We start from the raw sequence: 20,593 nt of genomic DNA on the forward strand, positions 1-20,593 counted from the left end.
GAATTTCATATATAGTATTTGGGTATCTCGTATAAAGTAAATAATCCACTGATAGTTAGGTATCCAATCGGCTAAAGTTGACCAACTTTTCAGAAATGGGTCATTTTTGATAATTTTGTGTAAAAATAAGCTAAATTTGTCTTTCACCCTCAAAATTTTAACTCCAAAGACAAAGATGCACATGGATGCACAAGAGGTTAAAACCCTCAGAAGCACCGACACACCAAAAAGGATGCCGTATGCGTGTCGGACACGGCCAACACGGCGACACGACACCGACACGACTGAGTACGTGTCCGACACGCCATGTGACGTGTCGATAGAAAAAGGCGAACGACACGGGTTTGACACGCGACCGACACGGGTTCGACACGCGAACGACACGGCCCACCGACCCAACCCATATAAAAAAACCCAAAATCAGTTTTTAAAAACCTAAACCATCTTATATTAACCCTAATTTTATGTCCCTTGATGAACCGAAAATGGAAGTTGTTCTTTTTACACAAGATGATCATTAGAATGAAAATGTAGAATAGATCTTATAGTAGATTATCACTTATTATGAAGGAAACACTGTTATTATTATGAATGAAATTGTTCAATATTTGACATATACAAATCTTATATTTTTTATATTTTTTTTTGTCGTGTCCCGTATCCAAGACACTTTGATAATTGATGAATCCCCGTGTCCCGTATCTCGTGTCGCTGTATCAGTATCGGTGCTTCCTAGCTAAAACCGGTCCGGACCGAAAACCTTTTTTTTTTAATTAGATGGACCGGAGACGGTTCTGGGACCGGACCGGACCCGAAAAGAACCGGCCCGGACCGTAATAGACATGATAGGTGAAACATCTATTATCCAGTCAAGTTTTTTCTGCTAACTAATAGACCGGACCATCCCTTTTATATAAACTGTTATATGGACCCCGTGATGTCTTCATTTGGCAGATGTTTGTCACATGGCCGATACAATTTAGTGTATTCAGTGGAATGAATTTAGTCTTAAAAGTTAAGAAAAGCAAATCAAGTGAATTTTATTTGAAAATTTAGTAAATCAGAGTATGTTATAAATCTTACTGGTATATTGATTACTGAGTGTATTTCAAATATTAGAACATTGATATTAGCTTGTTGAATTTTTAGCTCAATAAACTGTAGTATCTTATATGAGCATGGATTTGGAGAGCTACTGAGCTAATATTAGTGGGGACTGTAAAGACTAAATTGCTAACAATCTTAAAAAAATTCACAAATTTAACGAGCTTAATGGCACCAGACGTGAAATACAAGAGATTAACTAGTGAATTTCTTAAATAATTATGTGTAATGATCTAAATAACTACACTTTGTCCCTATCATTTTTCAACTTTGCACGAAGCCAATCTTACCCACAAATAAGACCTTGTATTGTCTTTACTTTCAAACAAAATTTCATAAATAAATATACCAAATGAAGAAGTAAAAAACAGATTTATAATCCAAATATAGATATTAATCTATTATATATGACCTTGGGAGTTAGAGAGCTTCTAAATTGATCAAGGGTTCTTCCTCCTATACTAAATGTCGCTTTTGAAGTAACTGTAGATACCGACATTGCTAAGATATCACGTGCCATGCGTGCAAGTATCGGAAATCTTGGGCTATTAAGTTTCCAGCATTTTAATATTTCTACATCATCTTCACCTCCTTCTTCATTCAAATACCGCTCAAATTCAGGTCCAGTATTTTTTCTTATTTTTTCTTGTGCAACCCTAATTATCCTTTTTTTAACCAAATTGAGTCAATTTTTACGGGCTTATTTTTTATAATTTATTTATATAAAATAATCAAATAATAAAATTATAAATATTATAATCAACTCGTTCATTATAAGTATAAGTATAATTAATTAATCTTTAACTTTTAGAACCAAAACAACTTTTTCCATTGAGATCATTATCATATTATTTTTCCAATCCATCGAGTGAAGACAATAGCCTGGTATTTATGTGTCTCTAATGGGCTTGCTTTCTCTAATTAGATAGTGGGCATTTTGGGCCTTATCCTAGATACCATTTAATGGTCCTAAATTGCTTCTTTGTTTTTTTGGGCCTTAGGCCGCTGGTCTAACACTATTCAAAATTGTCCGTAGTATTGATCCAGTTAAACATATACAGTACAAAAAATCTCAAACATAATCGGAGAGGTAGGGGTGAGCATTCGGTTCGGTTCGGTTCGGTAAATAATCAAAATTATTTCGGTTCACTATTCGGTTCTGATTTTTACCATTATTCGGTATTCGGTAACCGAATTATATTTCGGTTCGGTTACCGAATAACCGAATACTCAGCCCTAGTTAAATAAGATGAATTAGGCAATACTGAATTTTATTTTACTTTTTATTAAAGACAATTACTGATGTTTTTTTGTCAAGAAACACTTTCACGTGATGGATTATACCGAATTACAACATCCACCGCTACAAAATTTTAATATGAAAAACATTTTTTTTCTCAATAATTTTTCATATAAAACATAAAAAAGGCAACATGTAATTTACAGTTTGCTCCCGAATTTTTTTATGAGAAGGAAGTAAGTGTTTAGAAGATAAAATACTTTCATTTTATTTATTAGAATGAAAGTTTTGGAGTGAAATATTTTCAAATTTACATTTATTAACACATATTTTCACACTTTTTAAAAACTTGGGAATACGATTATAAAGGGAACTTATAACTCTGGTAGCAACTGGTAGCAACGGGTTAATAATCGTCGCAACAACAAATAGATTCCATTATATAAATTTGAAAAAATGACAAAAATAGCCGATTTTTTAAAAAATTTAACAAAAATAGTCATTCTGAAAAAAGTGGTCAATTTTGGCCGATTGAATACTCCACTGTCAGTTGTGTATCTCAATTTGTATAAGATACTCCACTGGTAGTTGGGTATTTCATATATGGGATACTCCACTGTCAGTTGGGTATCTTATATAAAGTGGATACTCCAGTGACAGTTGGGTATCATATCGACCAAAGTTGACCAAATTTTCAAAAATTGGTTATTTTTGTCAATTTTATGTAAAAATAGGCTAAATTTGTCCTTAACCCTATAAGTTTCAAGTTGGTCATGTTTATTGTTTATTAGCAATTTTATGCAAACTCAAGAAGACGTTTAATCAAATAAACACGAGCCAAATTTATTATAATCCACTCTGGCCTTCTATTTTTTTTTTCAAAACCACTTGGGCTCTAACATATAATATTTGTTATTTATTTTCTAATTATTTTCATTCAGGTAAACGTTACTTTCCGTTTCTGTTTTATAATACCTTGTTGATAGTAATTAAATAATTTTAGTGTTCTAATGCTTTGTTTAGAGGATAATTAAATTATTATACCAAGTACAATAGCACTAACCGGTTGTTATAACAAAGTGCTAACTTGAATAAACTCCTAAAGTACTATAATGTTTTATTTTTGTAATTGATCAAAAAAGAACTAAACCTTACCCTTCTTGAAAGGCTGAAACCAAGAGTGTCTTTTATTAGAATATTAGAAAGATTAACATTTAAATCAGATTTACGTTAATAAAAATATTTTAATTCGTCTTATTAGCAATACTTCACTGCTATTTTTGAAAAAAAAAGAGAGAGTTGATGTTTACTTTTGCATGCATGCAAACATAAATTAATGATGCAGAATTTGATACGACAAAAAATAAACCCCCATTATATTAGGGTGAAGGACAAATTTAGCCTATTTTTACACAAAAATAACCAATTTCTGAAAAGTTGGCCAACTTTAGCCGATTTGATACCCAATTGTCAGTGGAGTATCCACTTTATACAAGATACCCAACTGGCAGTGGAGTATCCCATATATAAAATATCCAATTACCAGTGGAGTATCTTATACAAATTGCGATACCCAACTGACAGTGGAGTATTCAATCGGCCAAAATTGACCACTTTTTTCAGAATGACTATTTTTGTTAATTTTTTTCAAAAATCGGCTATTTTTGTCATTTTTTCATTATATTATCTCATTACATTTTATTTAAATTAAGTTAGATCAAAATTTAATTTTTGGGTGTACCTTCTTTCGCGCAAAAAAAATATTATATGAAAAATAATCTTTTATTACAGCTATCTCATTACGCTATATCCAAATTAAAATCGAACAAATTTAACGGTGTATCTTCTCTCGCGCAAAAAATGACGTCATAATTTTCTTCGAGGAGGAGACATTTTGTAGACAAGAACTCCTAACAACCGAACCAACGTATGAAGACAAATAAACAGTGTTCACAAGTTGTTTATTATACATGTAACCAGAACAGCGAGAGCAACTTCTTGTTTTATCCTGGTATTTTTAAACTTCTAGATTTGTGCTCGTTAGTCACTACTTATACCTACCATCCAACTTATCGATTATAAGCGCGTAAAAAGTTATTGATAACTGTTTCTCGAGTCAACTTATAAGTTGAATTTACAACTTATAAGCTGATAAGTTGAATGTTAGCATCGACATACTTTTTCTCAACTTATTATATTTTTTCATTTTTTTTACACGAGTTAAGATAATTATATTTAAAAATTATTTATTTTAGTTCATTTAAGTAAAGAAATTTTTAACTTGTAAAAAAAATTATTCAAACACTTACATATCTTATTAGTATTTATCTAATTATCACTTATAAGTCACTTATTCATTTTAAGTCATAAGTTACTTATTTTAAGATTTTCCAAACATGCACAATGTCTTACTAAAATGAAAATTTCACTGGTTTATTATTTAATTACACACGTGTACCCGAGATCTAAATTTACGATCTTCTGCAAAAATATAAGAACTCAATCATTGCACCAACACATTGACAAATATAACATCGACAAATATAACATCAAAGTCTTTTTTTAACATTTACAAGTATTTTTTGGTAGGTTTAAAAATATCTTTAACCTAATCTTTCGTTTTAGTTGGTTTCGACTTTGATTAATTTTGGATCAATCGTTTTTGACATGTTTAATGGCAGTATAACTATATATATTCGATTATCGGCCAATCACGGAACTGGCTGGATTGAAAATAAGAGGATAAAAATTATAACACCTCAGTTTAACATCGACGAAATTTGAGAGTTTCATTTAATTTTAAGAGAAAGTAGTACTATTATGTGCCATGTCATGTGCTTGTTATTTATCTAAATTGACTGTATTTGGGCCAGTAGACTTCGTCTTATTTCAGACCCGAAATCGGTACTTGACCTAATTTAAAAAAAAACTCGAAATTTGACTTGAATTGTCACATAAATGAATTATCTTTAATTTTTATAGGCTAGCCATGGATTATAGTAAAATTTCAATTGATTTAATTAGCAGTCATGGTTTTATAAAAAAAGCTACTAAAATTTTCAGTTTAGTCGGAACTTGAGCATAGGTTAACCCCAGTTCCACCCTTATTATCATGGCTGATTCTGATTATAATATGATGGAAGTCATGCAAAATTTCTATTTCGATAATTAATTTTATAAACTCAAATTTACTGATTAAGGTAACTAATATCTGATACACCATTCAATCTTATCTAAATAAAAATTTATCTCTTCTTTCTTCAATGCATCATGTATGAAGATAATATGTTCATGTGCTTATACCAAAGTATATTCTCCTGTAATTAAACTGATGACACATTGATGCAACAAGTTCTTGACTCTTGAGGCTCATGAACTCGAACTCTCGTCGATCTGCTTGCTGTTGTGACCTCCAGATGGTGACTTCAACTGTGTGGAGAAGAATTGGCCTTACATGTGATGTAGTAAAGATGATCAGCTCAATCCCAAGTGAAGATCAAGAGACTGATAATTTTGTTGTGAACCAGAGAAGCGAGAAGTTGGCTTAATGGCAACACTTCTGTTTCCTCCAGACTGATCTGCATGAGTTAGAGTAAATTTACGCGAATTTTGGTATGGTAAATGACCAGGCATCTGATACCACTGAGACCGCGAATCCTGATCATATGGACTGAAGCTAATTTGCGGTTCTTGATCACATAAATTAAAATCAGGAGCATTATACGAGGTATCGTAGAATAATGGAACAGAGCCCTGGTAACCAAAAGATGAGTTATTTTGGTAAGGTTGAAGATAATAGCTCATGCTAGCCTTCCTTGCTTGTAGCTGCAACCTTTTTTTCTTCATTCTTTCCTTCTTATGAGCATTTTGATGCCCTCCTAATGCCTGCGAGTTTCCGAATTCCTTGAAACAGTACTGACACTCAAATTTCTTGCTCTCAGGATCACTTTTTGCTCTGCAGGGTTTCTCCCTTTCTGATGACAGTGTTGTTGATGATGAATTCACACTCTCGTCGCGATCAGCATCACCTGTACCCTGGACAGCATTCTTGTATGGATCAACCTCGATCCCGAATAATCGAAGTTTCTTCTTCATGCAGGTTTTATCAGAGAGATCATGATGATCTCCATCCCAGGTTGAAGACATAGTAGAGATATCTTGCTTCATGTCTTAGAATGACCAGAGCAATTTTGAAGTTTTCTATGTGTGATGTAGTGATACATTGATCAACTACTCTTCCTTTTATATATACTAGTTTTGACAATACATTGCATCTAAATGCAGGAATAGTATCATGATCATGAACAGAAAAAACATGATTAAACAAATAGATAATTAGAGATTAGTCAGATTAGTCAGATTAAGGAAGCTGGCTCATGCAATGTAGGTTTAAACTTTAAATTAATCTTTTCTTAAAAAAATGCAGCAAATACAACACCTCACACTTTTCCCATCAGAGAGGATTCAGTGTGCATTACTAAAAAGTAATTCCATGATCTCTAAACACTAAAAAAAATTAAAAAACAAGCAATTATAACACCTCTTGTGGGTTTTAAATTAAATATTCTACCTAAAGATATGGGAAATGTTATTATAATAATGGAATTAACACAAAGTCAAAACTTGATGGGATATAATCAGCTACTCCCTACGTCCCGTTAAACGTTTCCCCTTTTGACTTTTTTACTGTTCAGGATAGGATAAGCGATTGGCTACTAATTTACGTCTAATCTATAATATCAAACATAGTCATGAGTGATTTTGTTGGATTCATATTTATGAGTACTTTAATACAATTAAGTTTTTATATTTAATACTAATATGAAATTAAAGATATTAACAATTAAAAGTGTGCACTAACAAACATGTACAACATAAATACGAAACGTTTTTAGGGAGAGAGAGTAGATAAGGTCTCTATGCCACTGTACTTAAAAATTCTTATATGACATTACTTTGATTGACCAACTAATAGCTAGTGGATTCATGAATTATCTACCAAAGCATATCATGATGTTAATATAATGACAATTATATAAGTATCTATGGGTGATAAGTCCCATCCACTACAGTTTTTTAAGTCATGATCATGCATTTTCTTCTCTAGATTTTTCTAATTATCAGCACTAATTGAAGTTTCCTGGTTATTATCCTTGCACCCACGTAGAAATTAAGAACGATAAAGATAATTCTCGCACGAGTTCATATCCCTAACAGATGATTGTTACCGTATATTTGTCGCGGATAATAAATACAATTACATAAACCACATAAAGATTTGTTTTCAAAGTAATAAAGATAAATAAACTATTGAGCACGGTTGAATAGCTCAATTGGTTAAGAGTTTATCCTCTGTCGTCCCATGTAAACATAGGAATATAAGAAGTGGAAAGTGAGGTAAGCATATATGCTTATATGGGTCTTCATAAGATCTGCACATATCTTCTTAAGGGAGGAACATACTATTTTATACCTAAAAGAATAAGTTTAAGGTGAACTAAGTCACCAGTTGATAGATATAAAATGAAAATCTAACATTTGTGTTGGACAAATGTTCTTATTTTGGTCCCACTTCATGTAGCTTTGGGGACATGTCACACACTATGAGATTGTGTTTCTATTACAATGTCTTTTAAGAGATCTTCAATTAATCAACTTGTAAGACTTACTTCACCAATAAATCTCTCATTCTCATCAATTTTCCCACTTGTTTTGTACCTCTTTTAGAGTCTATTCAATCAGTTTGTTGCTTTAGGAGAAGAATTCCAAGTAGGCATGCTGTCATCAAACAATACTAATATCTTAACATGTTGAATGAGTTTAAGCTAATCAAAAGGATTGGTTTATTATGACTTGGTGGGTTGGTTAGTTGATTGCTTAATTTTTCCTCAGTTTAGAAAACTCAACATCTCCAGCCATCAAAATCTCAAAACTACCAGCCTGGTGCATTTTCTACAATCTCTTTCTTCTCTAAACAGTGACATTCTTTTCCCCTTTAGTTTTTTTCCCATCAGGTTTTATTTTTGCGGAATTTTAACGAGGGCTTATGTGGGTTATTTTTCAGACATTTAATAAGTGATGTTATCTAAGTTTCCGGGAATACTTACTTGCTCTACTTTCGATGAATGAAAGAAACTCTGTTCCTCCGGATTGGTAACTTTATGCCTCCGGATTATATTCTTGATATTTATATTAATGGAATTTTTTTCCTGAAAAAAAACAGTGGCGGAATCAGGATTCTATTACAACTGTCGATAAAATATTTTTTAAATAATCATAATACTATCAACTATTTTTGTACGGTGTAAATTTTTCCACAATCTACCCAGATTAGAAACAAATTTTATTTATCAATTTTTATTGATTAGTCGAGATTTCAGCCTAGGTTTTGTGACCCGTTATTCCACCCTTGTCTCTAGAGCAAGAATCCAAATCCAAGTTCTATATTGATGGAGAAAAATATGTAAAGAGTGCCAGACTTGACTAAAGAACAAGAAAATGATCCCTTGATGTACTATTACTTATCTAAACAATCAGTGATAGGAAAAAAACAAGTTTAAAAGACTAATGATTTGATGTAATTGCACTATATTATTATCACCCATATGTTTGTGTAGCACCTATTGGCTATAGCCAAGTTAGTCTAGGTGCAGTTGCTTCTGCTTGAATACTAGCTTGCCAACTTTTCTTGCGTCTGCTAATATATCCAGAAGATCTGGTAAAATAAAAGTCTGTGTTACTTATCTGTTTGGTCTTGTGAGTCAATTTTTAACTCCTAAATAACTCATTTGATTTCAAATGAACAAGCTATAGGTTGAAAATTAGGGAATAACTAGTGACCTAAATCAAGTTTGATTTGACAATGAAGAACCATTATCCTTGGCTCCTTGCTACATCAAATTTCGCAAATTTTTATTGAAAATTTTGAAAAGTACGAATTTCAGTCGAAATACTTATTAGCAAAAAATATTGGCAACGTTTGAAATGAAAAGGTTAATCTAGACTGAAGTCCCGTCAAACTGAAGTTTTGAAATTTTAGTCAGTGATATTTTATAAATCAAGATTTTTAGTTAAAAATCGATGTAAATTTTAGACATGTAATCTTGATTCAAAGAATCATGGAAGACTTTTCCTAGGCCAAAAGAACTTCAAGCTGATTAGAGGGTTTGAGGTGACTAGGTCCGGGCTTATCGCTTCTCCAACCAGGTTGGAACTGATTTGCGCTCTCTTTATAAATTCTTAGCTTCGTACTCCCTCCATCTCGTTATACATTTTTTATTTCAACTTCCGATACTGATTATGATAAGCGATTGACTATTAATTTACGTCTAATTTATAAGATCAAATATAGACATGAATGATCTTGTTGAATTCGTATTTATAAATAATTTAATACAATGAAGTTTTTATATTTAATACTAATACGAAATTAAAGATATTAACAATCAAAAGTGTGCATTGGCAAACGTGTCCAACACAAATAGGAAAATAATTTAGGGAGGGAGGGAGTACTAATTTATAGTCCCGCCTAGAGCTGGCAATTCGTTCGTTTTGTGTACTTTCGTGTCGTGTACTTTCTTGTCATGAATGCTCAACCCAAACCCGAACCGTTAAGGATTCGTTGCGTTTCGTGTTCGTGTACCTTCATTTCGTGTATGTTTCGTTTCGTGTTTCATGTAATTTCAAATTAATAATAAAAATAAAGATAAATAAAATATATATTTAAATATTAAATTTTTATTAGTCGAGTGTTCTTAAGTTAATAAGTCATAAAAACTCAACTGTATTCAATTATTATGAAATTTAAATTTGAATTTATTTTATGTACATATTATATGTAAAATATTATTGTAAGATATATGTATTCATATAATTTTGATAAATTTATTTAAATATTTATTTATTTCGTGTACCTTCGTTTCGTGTCGTGTACCCCAGTGTAAACCCAAAACCGACATTAAATTCATCCGTGTACTTTCGTGTTCGTGTACCTTCATGTTTGTGTACCAAAAATATCAAACCAAACCCATTATTTTTATATCGTTTATGTGTCGTGCACGAAATTACCGGTTTTAGTCGCTCCGGCCTCAAATGAAATCTTGATTCCTGGTGTAGCTACAGACTCCGGGTCTTTATGATTAGCATGACAAATAAACGATTTTATTAAAAAATAACATAAGAGGTGAGAAATGTAATTTACTTTTGTATATTAGTTGAACATTCAGCACACACCAACCGTCACCGCTCAACTTTAGCATCATTTTTTGTAGATTTACATAGCATGACAATCTTGAGCTTTTTGACAAAGTTTAAAAAAACCACAATATTGCCATTACTTAACATTATTTTTATTAAGATAATAATAGAATTACATAAAGGAAAGCATAAAGGCACATGCAAAGAAAATGACGGGGGTTTACTTGAATTAATCGTTTTTCATGAATATGAATAGGATTATGTAACTGCTTGGTTTGAGGCTATTAATTATTGCATGGGAAAATGTTACTCCCTCCGTCCCTCCCAAATGTTTACATTTGGGTGGGGCGCGGAGTTTAAGAAAAATGATAAAATAGTGGAGGAAAGTTAAAAAAGTGAGTAAAGTAGTGGGACTGATTAATATTATATATATAAAGTGGGTATAGTGGAGAGAAGTAGTGGATGTAGTTATTTTAAAAATTATAAAAACCTTACTATTTTTGGAAAGTTTTGAAATGTAAACAATTGGAAGGGACATCCAAAAAAGGAAAGTGTAAACAAATGGGAGGGACAGATGTAGTAATTTTTTAGCACTTGTTTTGCAAGCGTGACTATTCACCAGCTGATCTAGTTCATGATTAGAGTCCTGTCCAAATGCTTTCTTAAATGAGTTTTTAAATTCAAATATAAGAAATTTGACTTATATTAGCACTTTAACAGTGTCTTGGTGATTCTTAAATCACTAATAAATTATCTTCATATCTTATCTTTAGGGAACAATTAGTCATCGCTTATATTATTTTTATTAATAGAATATTAATTTTATCACTCATTTTTCTTCTTTTTTTCTTGCTCTTTCTTCCACCTTTTGTTCATATCTTTTCAAATTTATAATAATAATAATAATAATGGGATGGATTTAGAGATATGTTGAAGTTGAAATATAAAACTAGCATAATAACTTGTGCGAGACACGGGTCATTTTCTATAATTTTTTTATGCATCATGCAATTATAATGTTCTTAATTATTTTCTTATTTGTAAATGTTGTACAATGTCTAACGTATATCAAATACAAGTTTATTATTTATCAATGTGTATTATTTTCATAAAAGACAATACCAAATTACACAGCATTTCAAATATAACTTATTAAGCTATATATATATATATATATTATTGTTTGTGTTGTATAATTTGTATTTAATGAATGAATATAAATAAGATAGTCGGTGTACGTTTAAAAAAAACGATTATACTTAATCTGTAGAATGTCGTTAGTATGTTTAAAAATAAAAAGTTAAAAAATAACATATATGTTGAATACAGAGTTAACCAAAAATTTTGAATTTTATTTAAATAAACTATATGTACTTATCTATATTATTACTGAGTTCACTGCTAACTTACAATTAATTTACTCAATTTGAAAATATAAAAAATGCATAATTGAAGTCATGATGACTTGCAATCATAATATACAATAATGTAAAATTTAAAGTATTGTTAATATAAAAGTTGATTTTAATGAAAAGGTTAGTTTTTGAAATTCAACGTATGTATGCATGGAAAAAATGTTAGTTTTTTATTTACACTACGGTTACCAAAGTAACATTAAGTTATATGTGTGTGTGTCAGCATGTAAATTGTCGTATGTTACATTTGTCAGTAAATTACGATGATTTCAATTATTTATATGCTAAATATCTGATTTATGTACATATATAATCACTATTAACATCTACTGAGACAAATGATTACTTAAATAACATGCATTTATAATTATTCAAAAACTAAAATTATGTAATAAATTAATTACAATAATTTATATAAGGTATTCATATTATCACTGACAAATAATTTATATCTAATTTTTACGTAACTGAGTATCAATCATGGTTTTAACATAAAGATAAATTATATATTATAAAGACTTATCATTGATATTCATGATTTTTTTTCAAGGATTTGAAGGAAAAATTATAATTATATCGTTATTTAAACCGTTTTTAAGTTTCTTTCATTACTACTCTAATATTTTTTCATATAATAATTTGATAATATTGTATATTTTTCTCCTAGAATAAATATTTTTCAATTTGATAAAGTTTTATAAATATCAGTTAAACTGGTTAATTCATTCGGATTATTGAACAATATATATATTTTTTAAATAGTATAAAATGCATTGATATTTTTCAAATGTTACAATATAGTATAGATATAACTTTTATTTGAATAATTCAAAATATAAAATAATTCAAAATATTTGTACAATATTATCTTGATCAATGAATATTTATTTATCTAGAAGAATTCTTTTTAAAAAGCTAGTTTTTTTTAAGTGAAAAATGAAAAATAAATCGATTTAATATATCATCGTAGTTTTAAAAAATCTCGTAAGATCTCATATCAAATTTCGAATATTTTTAAAATTGGGACAAGTCCCAATAATAATAATGCGCTACCAGTGAATTTAGTAATTTTAATATAAATAATCAATTGACTTGATCTTATAAACATCTGAAACACATTAATTTATATTAACATAATATATTATGGTGTAGTGATATGAGGTTGTATAGGTGAATGACATATCTCGAGTTCGATTCTCACAAAACACATCTTTTATATAAAAATTAAAAACATGGGTAGTTTAGTCTTTTCAATGAGACTTTTTAATCTCAATAATTATCTTCTTGTTCTTCTATTATATATAGAAGATATTAGTCTTAACTTACTAAGAGTTATTAATAAGAAATGTACTAGCACATTGTTGAACTTGCTCTTAGCCGGTTTATAAAATCAATACATGATCTAGATCCGCGGTGAATCTATATATTTCTTAGTTGTCTCATGTCTTAACTTACTAAGAGTTATTAATAAGAAATGTACTAGCACATTGTTGAACTTGCTCTTAGCTGGTTTATAAAATCAATACATGATTTAGATCCGCAGTGAATCTATATTTTTTAGTTGTACGAGACGCTGTTATATTTCTGTACAAATTTTTAATAAAGAAATATTGTCGAATGTGAGATACGTGTTCCATGATCCTTACCAGATTTGTTCTCGATACTCTATCCGTCCCTTTTTAATTATTATATTTGACTTTGACATGGTCTACAATAAAAAAAGCCCGTAGGGTTTGACTTGGTTAAAGAGGGGAAAACTATCCCCTTGGTCACGAGTCCGAATCCCACTGGAGAAAAATTTATGATTATGGCTCCTGAGTCAGAGTTTGTCGCTTAAATGCGGGTTTAACTTGGTTCACGAGATTTGCAGGCTATTGCATGAGCCCGTAGGGTTTACCCAGTGCGCACCCGAAGGGTAGCGGCCGCAGGTTATATACAATAAATTTTTTTTTTAGTAAATTTATTAATATTTTATTATTGAACAAAATTAAAAAAATCATTGAAAAGTATATTTAATTTACTTAAATATATAATTTTCAGTTTTTTAAAATATTATAAGAGTATATTAAAAAAATCGCGACTTGTAAGGTGGGTTAGGACTAGTCCCAAATCACTTGGGAGGTGATCGCTAATCTTGGGCTTACGCCTCCATTTTAACTTCTAACTTTAGTTTTCTCAGCCCACCAGAATCTTTTAGTCGATTGGTTTGAAGTCTTACGACCCAACGAGATTTAGTCAAAATATTTAGGCCCAATTACAATGCAAGATTTGTACATGATATTTGTAAATTATGCAACTTATGTATCTGTGATTTAAAAAAGGTAATATATGTATCTGGAATTATCAAAATTGTGTATTTTATATATTATCGTTAATTTGTTTTGAACATCGTTAATGGAGGGCCGTTGTTCAAATGCAAAATGTGTATGCGAGGATTCGAAATGGTGCAAAAACAAAAACAAAGCTGAAAAATGAGAACTAAAAAAGCAGTAACGAGGAATTGAACCATGGAGTCCAGTGTAGAAATCAACTCAAACTTGCCAGCTGGGCTTTAGTCACAGGAAGCTCTTTTTACATATATACTACTCATCATTTATTAAACTTTCTATGTACAATTACATGAGAAAGTTGTATAAACTTTTTTGAGGAACAGGATTAAAAAATGGGAGAGATCACCATATTTAGCACCTTAGAGCATTTCTAATAAATTCTTTAAACATGCTCTTAACTCAAAAAACGAATAGTATGGTATGCTCTTAATTCAAAAAACAAATAGTATGGTTCAAAATGAAACTCGAAGAGACTCTTAGAGGTTCTTTAAAACTCTAAGATCCTCTTCTCACTCCTATCTTTTAAGAGCAATTAGTAGCTCTTAACTTATATTTTATTAATAAAATTTGACTACCTACCAATTATGACACAACCTTTGGTTATAGTGAAATTGATTTATTAATAAATTATGAATAAAGAGTCAATATAAAGAGTATCGTTGGAGATTGACACATTAAACTATATAATAACTTGTTAAGAGTCATTTTTTAATATTATTTGGAATAATGAGTTAGGAGACTCTTGGAGATGCGCTTTCAACAAATTTTTGATCAAAGCTCTTAAGTTAAAAAAAAATAAGGAATGAGACTTAAATTTGAGTTCTAAGAGACTCTTAAAACCTCTTTAAAAGCTTAAGAGTTCATTTTCTCTACTTAATTATAAGAGTCTCTAGCTAACTCTCAATTAATATTCTCTCTGTTTTCTATGTCGTTTGACTTTTTTGCACACAATTTTAACTTCTAAGTCCTTTAACCGTATATATAAAATAATGATTTTTAAAATTTTCTTTTTGTAAATTAAAGTTTTATTTATATACTTTTATTTACAAAAAAAAATTATAAAAATTATTATTCTAACTATGTAGTCAACGATTTAGAAATGTGTGCACAAAAGTCAAATGTTATACAGAAAAATAGAGGGAGTATTTTATAGTAAAATTAGTAAGATACACTATCTCTTTTTCTACTTTATTTTGTACTTTTATTTTAAATTATTATTAATAATATAAAATTAAATGCGGAGTAAATATAAAAATTATTGTTAAAGATGAATGTACACTAAATTACTAAGAGTTAATAATTTATATTATATTTTAAAATTTGGTTGTGAGCGGTTAAATGCGATTAAACATTTCGTGTGTACACCTAAAATTAGAGGGCTCCATCAATTTAAAAAATTAGGGGTTACATTTGTTTAAAAACTCGACAAACTACGATTTTAACCCCGGGTAGAAGTTGCAATCACATGTCAGTGATTTGAAATAAAATATTGACGAATTGATAGGAGATTTGCACAATGCACAAAGTGACAAATTCACAAGAAAATATGGAGAAATGTAGAATTATGAGTATGAAAATTGTTTATAGCAGCTAAACAAAACACCCTCTTTAATGCATCCATAATTTGAAAAGAAAAACTCAACCGTTGAAATTTCACACAATAATTACTCCTACTCCAACATCAAACATGAAAATTATGGTTCATATCAAATATATTAACATTGCACTTCGAGGTGTAGTTTTCACCATCGGATAGATATGAGGAATTTCATCATCAATGAAAAACAAAATTTAATACAAAATGCAACGGTAATAAATTAATAACGTAATTTGGGAATTATTTTATGTTTTTTTAAAAGAAATTACGCCACATGTTTAAATTTTAACGGCAGCCCAATAATATTATGACAATATTTTCCTATGCCAGAGAGAACAACAGAATTTAATTCTCAGAATATCCTCGATAATATTTTTGAAAGAATTTAAGGAATCAATAATATGTTACGTCAAGTTATACTCGAGGGCGTTCATTTTCTAACGACATATTTAAAAATAATCAAAATTCGAGAAATTTTGAAACAAAATCATCTGATGAGTAACATTTAAGATCACAATAGTGATCATAGAACAAATGATTAAAGATGAAGTTAATTAAAAAAGAATGAATAGTAAGCATAATAATTTAATTTATAAACTTTAAAGTATTGGAGATTGATCAAAACCGACATTTATGGAGGGTGTATCAATTTGAATTGGAAAGATAAGAGGTAGCTTATAAATAAGAACTTAAATAGATTCATGATGGTCGAAGTAGTGTCCAACATCCAAAGTTCCGAACGTAAAATCGAAATCAATTCCTTCTTAGTCTAATCTAACAACACAATCTATGTTCTTTGCACGATTTCTAAACAACCTCATTTTCAATCAAATCTGCCTTGTTTTTTTACCTATTTTTCTATAGATTAAAAATTATAACATCCTGATGTAAATAACGATAAAAATTATTTTTGATGCATCTGAAACAGTCACAAGACTGTAGTAAGTTAATCGCAGTTGACTAGTGCACATTAACTACTGATATAGTTTCGTAAAATTTTAGAATGAGAAATGACATACCTAAACTTATAGGTAACTATCAATATAAATTTATAATATAAATTATAAACTAATTAAGCAAGAATCATATCTTTAAGCTAATTAAACAAAAATTAACTTAAGTCATGACAAATAGTAAAACAGGATCATTTTCGTAACAATTTTGTCATTATGACACAAATCATCTAATTAAATGAAAACTAACATAAGTCATGACAAATAAACAAATAGGATCAGTTTCGCAACATTCTCATTATGAGTTACGTAGCAATGTGGTACAAATCACTTATCACAACCCTATGAATCACTATCAATCTACCGCAATCAACAAATCGCATGTTTCAACAAATCACGCAAAAAAAATAATTTTCATTTTATATAAATAAAAACATATGTACATTTCTATGATTTTATCAACTACATACAAAAAATAATAATTCACAAATATAAAAATCATCATGATTTCACGTTTCGATTTTGTAATTAAATTTCATGATTAACAAACCTTGTATCAATCAAACAACAGAATGTGTGTAAATCGATGTGTGTGTGATTCGAAACATGTTTCTATGTTTGTGTGATACGAAGTGTGTTTTTTATAAACATGTGTTCAGGTAAGCTTAGGTGTTTTCAAAAAGGGTTTGTGTGTGTTGAATCGAGGTTATATTTAAACATGCATGTGAAATGTAGATACTTGGTGGTTATTTCCAGAGACTTCGATTTATCCGTTAAGGGTTTAAACGATAGTCTGTGTAAAAAGGAAACGTTTTGGTCTTTACAATTTTGTAACCTTTTTTTGTATATTTTTTATTCAACATATTTGATGATGCTATTAATTAATTATTACTAAGAGTAACTTCAACAATTCCCTTTTATAGCCTCATACGTTAAAATTTTAGGATTATGAAATGAAAATTGTCTCTAACAATCTCCTAAATTCTCCTCAAAATTTAGGAGTTCTATATCATTCATCACTAAAGAGGAGCTCTTAACCTCTTCTCATTAAATTTATAATAATAAATATAGTATGTTCATGTACTTAAATGTTTCCATGTAGCATCTTTAACCCTTCCTCATTAAATGTTTTCATGTAAATGGTTCTCCGATAATGCTTTATCGGTAACCAACACAATTAAAAAGGGCGGAGATCCAGTGAATGTGCCGCTATTTGACGTTAATTTTTGGATACAAATACATGGTTTTCCAGTTGGATTCATGTATGAGACGGTGGGTAAACAACTTTGACAACTTTTTTGGGTCGTTCCTTCAATATGATGCCAATAATAATTCGAGTATCTGGAGAAAATGCATGAGGTTGAGAGTACGTGTGAACATCTGTGACCCATTGAAAACAAAGAAGAAATTTGCAAAAAATATAAAACAGAGGTGGTGGTTCATAGCAAATATGAGAGATTTGGAGATTTTTTTACATGTGATATGCTATCACATATGAAGAGGTTCTGTAAAAAGAAGTTAGATGCCAGTGATGATTCAATCGTTAAAGAGTAGGGAAGCTGGTTACGTGCTCCTCCACGTAAGGCGACCGAAGTGGTTAAGAGTAAGTGGTTAAAGGAGGAGGGTAACGATGAGTGGGGTCACAAGTATGGCATGTATAATTATAAGAATAATTTTTCAGGATGCAGGTAGGTAACCAGACTTTTGATAAGCGTGATTTTAGCACTGAGAACACTAGTTTTACGGGAGATACAAATTCTGATAGTCTCAATTCAAATATTTTGGGGGGAAACTTAAATAATAATTTTTATAATGTGCATGAAGATGGAGAATTGGATGAGCATTAGAAGAAAGGAAAAGAATGAGGAGTGAAGCCCACGTTCAGGTTCACAATGGTCTAAACAACATTAAAATAAACATGGAATATGTTCTTTCTTATGCTGATTGTACATATCCGTCTTCTCAATTATTGGCTACGCTTGCGAAGCAAGCTAGCCAACAGCAATGATAGGCCTTAGCTGGAACTGTAGGGGGTTTGGCTCCCATATAGTTCGCGTTCTTGGCGATCTCTTAAAAGATCGTACACCCGCTTTTCTATTTTTAATAGATATAATTTATTTTGCTAATGAAATTGAAGACCTCAAAATAAAATTTGGTTTTGATCAGTGTTTTTATGAGGACCGTGTGGGTCGGAGATGTGATTTAACAATTTTGTGGAAACGACAAGTACAATGTCATATTATGGGACATTCTCAAAACCACGTTGATGTTGTATTCATGGAGAATAACATGGATTCTTGGAATCTCACACGCTTCTATGTTTATCTGGAACGTGAAAGAATAATAAACTCTTGAGACTTTATTAGTTGACTCTCAAACTTATCTAATCTCCCATGGTGTATATGGGGAATTTAACGTTCTTATAATATGTTTCAGATAAGGAATGGAATTTACCTCATTCATCAAGTCTATTGGAAGGTTTTTAGAAGTGTTGTGGAGGATTTTCAGTTAACTGAGTAAGAATTATGCGGTGGAAAATTTACTTAAGAGAAAGGGATATGTTCTAATAGTGGGGTCAAAGAGCGACTAGATAAGGCATTTGCAACATCGTCTTGGTGGTCGAAGTTCCCACTTTGCAATCTTCATGTTGTTCACACCTCTTGTTCAGATCATGATCCTCTTCAACTGGAGTTGTTTATGTCACAAAATCTAGAAAAGAGTTCAGATTTCGTTTCAAGAATACCTTCTTAAAAGAATTTTTTTTGTCAAGGATGTTACTGAGGCTTGGGTTGACCTTCCAGTCTCTCATTTATTACTAAAACACACCTCAATATTCGCATATATGGAAAGGCGGGGGAGGACATTTTTTCACAACTTTCATGAGAAATTTAAGAATAAGAAAGCTGTTATTGCAAATCTGGTTGAACGTGTGGATGAAGCTGGAGTTGATGAGTACTTAAAGGCGAGATACAAGTTAAATGACTTTCACTTCACGAGTTACTGTATTGGAAACAAAGAACAAAGATTTTTTAGCTTTCTGAAGGCGATGAAAATGCAAGTTTTTCTCACGCTAATGCATCTTATAGGAAGAGAATGAATTATATTACCCACTTATTTAATGATCAAGGGTTAAGAGTTGAAAATAACGAAGACATGTGTAAAATTATTCACAACTATTTCAATGGGGTCTTTGCATGAGATCATTAAGAAAGTGCAGCAGCTCATTTAGAGTGCCCCAAAACCGTGACTGAGGAACAAAATGAAGAATTTACTACAGCAGTAAAAGGAGATTCATCCCGACAAAACATCGGGACCTGATGGTCTCAAACCAGTCTTTTCATGTTTTTTGGTTTACCCTAGGCCATTAGATGTTTAAATGTTGCAAAGCGTGGCTACGAACTGTGTCATTCCCCCATGAGTTATAAACAACATTTACAATGCTAATTCCTAAAAAGAAAAATGCTTGTATAATGAAGGATTGTTGTGCAAGACATGCCTGTAAAAAATAAGACTAAGTTATCTTGACAACTCTTAAGATAAGTTGTATGATAATCTTATTGTATTATGTATTTTTTTTTTGAGTCTGTAAAAATACTAAGTAGATTAGACTGGAGGATTTTTCTATGAACAACCGTCAAGCTAAAGAATAAACTCTGGAAGAAGATCAATTCTGATCATTTCTCGAAGAGAAGTGTAGAAGTTTGGAGTTGAATAATGTCATTCTAGAAAAAATATTCTAAGTCAGATATCGATAAGTC

At 30.5% G+C, this 20,593-nt stretch overlaps 1 protein-coding gene across 1 annotated transcript; it reads right to left on the reverse strand.

The window, feature by feature from the left end:
- Nucleotides 1–5,818: 5,818 nt before the first annotated feature.
- LOC141715137 (zinc finger protein 5-like) lies at nucleotides 5,819–6,511 on the reverse strand. The gene has a single exon (XM_074518618.1). The coding sequence runs from the start codon at nucleotides 6,509–6,511 to the stop codon at nucleotides 5,819–5,821; it is 693 nt and encodes a 230-aa protein (XP_074374719.1).
- Nucleotides 6,512–20,593: the final 14,082 nt, after the last annotated feature.

Source organism: Apium graveolens, chromosome 3 (assembly GCF_009905375.1).
Source record: "Apium graveolens cultivar Ventura chromosome 3, ASM990537v1, whole genome shotgun sequence".
In the NCBI taxonomy this organism is placed as follows: Eukaryota; Viridiplantae; Streptophyta; class Magnoliopsida; order Apiales; family Apiaceae; genus Apium; species Apium graveolens.

Coding starts and splice junctions, on each gene's coding strand:
- LOC141715137 (XM_074518618.1), bottom strand. CDS start 6,511: ATGAAGCAAGATATCTCTACTATGTCTTCAACCTGGGATGGAGATCAT.